Source organism: Megalops cyprinoides, chromosome 13 (genome assembly GCF_013368585.1).
Source record: "Megalops cyprinoides isolate fMegCyp1 chromosome 13, fMegCyp1.pri, whole genome shotgun sequence".
Lineage (NCBI taxonomy): Eukaryota > Metazoa > Chordata > Actinopteri > Elopiformes > Megalopidae > Megalops > Megalops cyprinoides.
The window spans coordinates 13,843,031-13,850,478 of NC_050595.1; the positions used below are offsets into that span (position 1 = coordinate 13,843,031).

General features: G+C 36.7%; 1 protein-coding gene across 1 annotated transcript; it reads left to right on the forward strand.

Annotated features, from left to right (window-relative positions):
• Window positions 1-270: 270 nt before the first annotated feature.
• On the forward strand, window positions 271-2,086 carry LOC118788335 (fin bud initiation factor). The gene has a single exon (XM_036544294.1). The coding sequence runs from the start codon at window positions 699-701 to the stop codon at window positions 1,317-1,319; it is 621 nt and encodes a 206-aa protein (XP_036400187.1). The 5' UTR covers window positions 271-698; the 3' UTR covers window positions 1,320-2,086.
• Window positions 2,087-7,448: the final 5,362 nt, after the last annotated feature.

The window sequence follows — 7,448 nt, forward strand, 5'->3', positions numbered from 1 at the left end:
TGGCCTAGGTAAAGGTAGACGACGCTTTCTTATTTTCTAAAGTCAAATAATGTATTCGACCGGTGTCATTTTATTACCGTTTTTCCATCGTAAACCAACCCTAAAACATTTCCTCGTCATCCGTGCCCCAAGCGTGCATGTGAATATTAGAAGCACTCTGGGCTCGTGCAACTTTAATAACAGGCTCCTTTTCGACAGAAACAGTGCTTTGCCTTTTAAGTGACGGGAGAGGAGCTGTAATTTGAGAGTCGGAAAGGGGTATCATTAGCCAAAACCGAGTGCGGTGCTTTAGCAATCCAGATGTTGAAATAGACTCGGAAAAGACAGCCAAGGACACCACAAAATCTGTCTGCATTTGAGCTGTTTACTCCTTTGCCTGGAAACTTCCTAAAGAACTCACTGAACGAAAAAATTAAAAAGGGAAGACTCACTCTCCAAGCCTGCATGCAAGCGCCGGCAGCTGCTTAATGTAGGGATAGCAGCTACCACTGACATTGGAGCTTTATGTTGGCTAATTTAATATTTTTGTAAGTTTTGTTAATTTAATTATTTCTTGTTGCACCTGATACGTCACCTCGTTGAAATACTTGGGATGGAAAGGATTAAAAAGGTTTTGATCTAATAAGATATTCAGACAGATAATTCACTGCTTTGCAGGAAAATTACTGTATAGTCTACATTACCAACAAGAGGATATCATGGCTCTTCTTCACTTGTTGGCAGCTGTAATGTTTTCATTGCCCCTTTGTGATGCGTTCTTTATGGGACCTTTGTACCCCGAGATGTCCAATGGCACTTTCCATCACTATTTTGTTCCGGACGGCGATTATGAGGAAAATGACGACCCGGAAAAATGTCAAATGCTCTTTAAAATGACAGACAACAGAAAATGCGGAATGGATGAAGACCAGGATTCGGTCATCCGGGACGATTTCACAATCATTAAGCGACACATAGAAGACGCGGCAAGAGTATTGGAAGGAGTTGGGAAAAGCATCTCTTACGACTTGGACGGGGAGGAAAGCTATGGGAAATATCTGAGACGGGAGACAACGCAAATCGGCGAGGCTTTCACTAACTCCGAGAAATCCCTGCTGGAGTTGGAGGTGAAATTCAAGCAGAGCCAGGAAAACGAACTCAGAGAGGAGCACCGAATCAACGACGACTTTCTGAGCATGATTGTTCATACCAGAGATGTGCTGAAGGAAACATTAGACATCTCTCTTGGGCTGAAAGACAAGCACGAGCTGCTCTCTCTAATTATCCGCAGTCATGGGACCCGGTTAAGCCGACTAAAAAACGAGTACATGAAAGTATAATAGGCTTTACAAAAACGATGATGTGGGGAAATACTTTCTTTAACCTATATTTGCTCTTCGCCAAATACATAAATTACTAAAAGGAAGATTCTGCGCTTGTTTTTACTGAGCTGTAAAAATAAACGGAAGATTCCAGCAATGCAGTCGCTACTAACAAAATGAAACATTTAATTTATTAGCCAGGCGAAGCAGTAATCTGCTTGAGGACAGATTATTGGTCATCTTGTTCTGACCTTTTTTTTCTATTTTGCGCCTGTTAAAACCATGAGTATATTTATACTAGATAATTGTGCTAGATATTATTATTATTATTCGGGCTATTGCAATTTTTTGAGAGGGCTGTTGCACGTCTGCGGTTTGACACAAATTCAAGGCCACCTTCACTCGAGATAACATCTTAGATGCAAACATATTTTAGAGGATACACTCGAATTCGGTATTAAAATAGTATGTGAAGTGGTCGAGTTTCTGTGTGATCGCTGAAGCCAAAACGAAAATAACGAATTAGAACCGGTTTGCAGGTAGGACTTAATGTTTAGGGGAACTTAGTTATTCAAAGCAAATCCCTTTGCTGACTACAGAATACATCAAAATCCTAATGTTGGCGGTTCATGTTGCATTTTTTTTTCACTTGCTTAGTTCTGGTCGTTTTATAGAAACCTATAATGGATTTCTAATGACCAAAGAGGTACTTTTAAATAATTCCGACTTAAATGCAGAGCTTTTGTAATATTTTCCTAGGAAACATGCCACCTCACAGTTTTACTTAGTCAGATCGTAACCATTATAACGTATGCTCGTTGAACATTGTGCTTTTCACTTCAAAATGTACTTCTAAATCAATGTGCTATCTTTGATTTTTTTCTTTCATTTTGTATACGTAATGAAGGTTTCTGGTGCTTTGGGGAAATGCGTAATATTGTATAAATTAGCTTCTTATGGAAATAATTTAATGCTGTGAGTGTTCATATATTTAATGAATAATGGTAATGTTGTATAATATGTATTTTTATCTTAACACTATATATCTTGTGATTTTTCATTGTATTACTTGTACAAACAAAGTGGACGGAGATTATCCTCTGGTCCAACAAATGACTGCAGGCAGGAATATTTTAATTCAAATTAAAGGTGTAGCTCCATACCTGAGAGATTGATTGTGTTGTTCTCACATGACTAATGGAATGTTAACAGCCTTTTTCACACCCAGACCAGAACTTTCTAAGAACTGGGTTGATTCAGTTAGTGACTGAACTCCTTCAGTCTGGTTGCTTTCAGATGTCGTATGTATGCGTTTTGTTCCATTCACTTGTCCACAGCTAGTAATCTAAATCTCTGTATCTACATCATTTTAAATAGATGTTGCTGTTTACAGCCACTTAGTGACCTGACTGAAAAACAAGGTACACTTTTTTTTACCTGAGCTAAATGTGTTGCACTGCTGAAGTGGTGAAGTCATATTTATCTGGGCCTATCGCTTGCTTTTTGAACACTTTACAAAACTGCATGAGGTCAGCAACACTACAATGCTCGGTAATTATTTCACTAATTCAGGAATTACCTTAAATGATAAATAAGTGAGTGCTATGCCTATTGTGCCAAATAAACTTGCTATCCCCAGACCACCTCTAGATGTGTTCTGGCTGAAGACCAAATGAATCCAGTTTATATCCTGAGATAGTATGTTTTTGCAATTCCATTTGGACTATGAACCAGACCAAAGTGGGAAAGGCCTCTATATATTTGCCTATGTGAAACACCCTTTAAAGTGCTGAAATGCTGAAATTGTAATTATTTTCCATTTTAAAAAGAAAGGAAGGTTGATACTGAAGTAATATATAGCTAACTATGTCATATTAAATTGAGTTTTTGTGGAAAATGAATGATTACAATATCTCACAGTTTCTGAATTAATATATTCAGTGGTTCTGAAAAATGATCACATGCTTTGAAATGTGTTCCTAAAACATAAAAATGCAGACATATCACGTACTTGTGGGCAGCATGTAATCCAACACCACAGCACTGAAGAGCATTGCCATTTGAAGTCTTTTTGGTAATCACTGCAAGTAGTGTGTATTTAACCCTGATTAAATTATCAGAGTACTATGTGAAAGCTTGTTGTCTGGGGTGCCCGCCCTGACTAAAACGTAAGCAGTTTCAATTAACAAGAAACCTTTTTTTAACTTAGAGTTGGCTCCAGTTGCTGCAAACTATTTGAACAGGGAGCAACTGGCCTGTAAGTAGTTTTGTGAAATTTGCTTTCACTTTGAACTTCGCATGTGTGCATGCCAAAAAAACAACTTGTAACAGAAAGTTCCTTCAGAGGGCGGAGAGGACAGAAAAAGCTTGAGAAACCATTCATAACCACAGATGTTTGGGAAGTTGCCTTATTTCAATAAATGTAGGGCAATGGTCTTATAGAAAGTGCATATAAAGAAACACTAACATGCTTAAAAATCTGCCTGTAATACTGATAACACCGCTTCCGCTCAAATACTTCTGTATTCATAGAAATGCATTTTAGACCCCATTCATACATTCTTGACATTTTATTGACAGTTTTCCCACTGAAAAAACTAACAGACAACTTCCAACTGGACACTGCTACTGTGCCAGTTGCCTTACATTTCATAAAAATGATCGATACAAAGTGGTAAAGTGGTAGATTAAACTTTCTGTGACCTAATTTGTAGTCATATCCCTATTTCAGGAGTTCAGTGGCCATTTCCATGAAGTCTTTGGATATCTCTCTTACCTTAACCAGGATGGCGCATGCTACTAATGAATTTCTTCAGCATGTTACCTCCTTTGATACCCCAGGGAAATAGTAAACCTGTGGGGCCTCTGTATAGATCCAGAAGCTTCCGTTCATTACACTGCCTCAGCGGAAGCTTGTACATCCAGAGCAACTTAGATGATTTTTACATGTTACTTGGATATTTACTGAGGAAAGTTTGGTTAAGTACATTGCCCAAAGGAAAAACAGCAGTTGCACAGTTGGGAAATGAACCAGGAAGCTTTGGTTTGCAAGCAGTGTTCCTTACCATTATGCCACACTCCTGTCATACTGCCATTTAACTTCCAAAAAAGCGTTGGAATTTATGTAGAAAAGATTACTTAAAGGGTGTGTAAATAGGCCCCCATGCTTCTTGAAATTCATTATTTGTGAATAGTATGATTTTTTTCTGAGTAAAGTTATTGAGATGATAAAGGAAAAAGAAAAACTATACAATATGTATTTTTTTTCTGTTGTTTTCCTATGTAATCAGGGTTAAATTCTCAGTTATTCTCGGAATATTTTCATACCCCATGTGATAACATACCTGTTAAATCTAGATAGATATACTTAAATGTAAAAATGTGTATTTGTATGTACATATAGGTTATATGGATGTAACACTATGTCTATTTCCCATTCAATACACTTAACCTGAAATGCTTCATATTCAATAGTAAATATTCAAGTTTATAAATGTACAACATGTACAACATGGGCAGTTTCAGTTGTGATGACAGGGGCATCTGCCAAGCAATGAAATAAAGTTAAACTGTGATAAACTATATGTTTTATACCACCATTTGTATTAGAATATAAATACAAGAAGAGAGGCAACTTGTTCAGAAAAAGCATCTGTAATGTTTACAGAAACTCCGGATCTGTGACACAAGTATTTTTGCTGTGTATGTGTCCTTGGCTAGTTCAAAGCTATACTCAGTAAACTGTTTAGATGTTTGAATTCCTGTTAAGGAAAAGATGGTATTATGTAATTAAAACAACTGTGGGCTTAGCATTTTTTGTAGCTTCCCCAAATTTCAAAAAACTTAAAACTTCACAAACGTAGTTAAGAGTGGTTTTCATCAACATCTAAATAACGTGGAATACTTCTGTGGGGTTCTGGCATACTCATTAATCCTCACTCTGTCAGAATTGGTTGCATATTGCTCTACAATCCAAATATGACTTTTGAGTTTCTGAGTGAGTTCTGTGGAATCAATAGGTTAGTTTAAACATGTCTTCATGGAGGTGGACCAGGTTGAAAAAATGATCATTATATCCTTTTTTTAACCTGTATCTGCTAGGATTAAAAAAATAATAATAACACACACCTTTGCAATGACCTCTGCAGGGAGGTTGTACATTGCATCCTGAAGTATATAGCAGAAAATGTAGAGGGTTCATAATTAGTCAAAGCTGAGTATCATAGGGAAACAATGTACTGAATGGTAGCAGGGCTCATAAGCTTCTTTTGCACCCCATGACCAAAACTATCCAAATATTGGTTGAAATCAAATTCAGCTGAATGAATGAATCGTCAAGATACAGGAGAATGAATGGATGATTAAGTAAATAAATAAACAAACTTGCATACCATTTTACTTAAGTTTGAAACATCTCCAAAATTATCTAAAAATGCACTGTATTTTGTCAGAAGTCACAAAAAAACTGAGTGTCTAAAAAGCCACTTTACACAGTAAATCACAAAGCTGTTGCGCAATATTAATATAATATTATTGAAATATTAATAGTTTTACATTTGTTTATTATTCACCATACAGCTATTGATATATACTGTAGCTACTAATATATGTAGAGGAAAAAAAGCTTTTGAAAGCCTTTTTAGCTTTTTGAAAGTCATTAGCTAATGTCAAATCAGCAAGTAATATAATGGATCATACAAGTAAATGAAGATTTGGATTCTGTACCTTAGTATCCATTGGTATTGAGCTGACGTTCAGGGACAGAGTCATAAAAACACATTTGGAAATAGATTAAAAGTTCAATATTCAAGTAGTCAGAAGTACAAGTGTGTAGCCCTGTGTATAAAATGCACAGTCTTTTTCAGCATACCCATTATTTATACACAACTGAAGCAGATTTCCTCGACTCAATGCTTTTAACAGAAATAGGGGGTTATTTTCTCATAAGAGTGTATACATATTATTATGACCCATGCTGCATGTTAGGCATGTCAACTTGGAAGCTTTCCTTTTCCTTTCTTTAGTTTGTCACTGATTTCTGGATGTTCAAAACATTCACCTAGTTTGTAACCAGCTCATTAATGTTGTGGCTGATGGGTTTTTTTGAGGAGGTAAAGAGCTTACTCACTAGAGCTGCAAACTTTATGAGGCCCTTCATTTGCCTACACACATCATCTACTCCTGACTCACATGGTTGTATCCTCTCCTAAAAATAATGGAAGCAGTTTTTTTTTTTTTAGGAAAGTGAAAAGCTTAATTGAAGGAGCTGGCAACCAAACTGGGGTCTGAGAAATTAATCGGTTTCACGTTGATTAAATTGTATCCTTTTTCGGCCTTTGAGATGTGTGACGTAGTTTCTGTGTTGAACAGCTCCCAACATACAAATATGGCACTCAGAACCATTAATTTCTAGAGGAAATAATTATACTTTCTGATTGACGCTATCCATTGACTATCATCTCACTCAAGGCAGATTGATTTTATGTTGAAAAATAGAAAGGACATTTTATCAGATGTAATGCAAATGTCACTCCATATTGTAAATTACAATAAGGATTAAAGACTAGTTTAGAGTGGGCTTGCTACAGAATTCATAAATGATTGTTGGCGTAAAGGAATATTAGTGTGAATCAAATTCCTCCTATTTATGCTGGTTTCACATTAAACCCAGCTGTTACTGTATATTCTGAGCTCAGAGGCCATGTGATTGCTGTAGGTGTATGTGATGATTTTGCATCATTGTTGCATGCTTGTTTATTGCAACTCTTCTATGTCAGCCATTTTGTTTCTGGCCCAGTTCTTTAAGACATTTGGTATTATTGCTGTCCTGGTCAGACAGGGATTGTAATCATCTTTGTCGCTATCTCTATCATCACACTATCTCTGCACCATTGATCAAGATTTTTTTTTAAATGTAATAGCTCCTTTGAGCCCGTGCCCTTTCTGGCACAGTGTCGTATTGATGTGACATGGCCTCATTTGAACAGGTGGTGAATGTGTAGTGAAGATTTGTGATGCTTTGAATCCACAGCTAACAGCTGCAGTGCAAACCCTGTGTATGAACTAAAGAGTATGTGCTATGGGAAATCTATTAGACAGCCTGTATCTCAACTGCTACTGTCATCTTTTATAAAGTTGCGGGGCATG

Excerpts from the sequence above, each read along its gene's own strand:
- LOC118788335 (XM_036544294.1), top strand. The coding sequence starts at position 699 with ATGGCTCTTCTTCACTTGTTGGCAGCTGTAATGTTTTCATTGCCCCTT.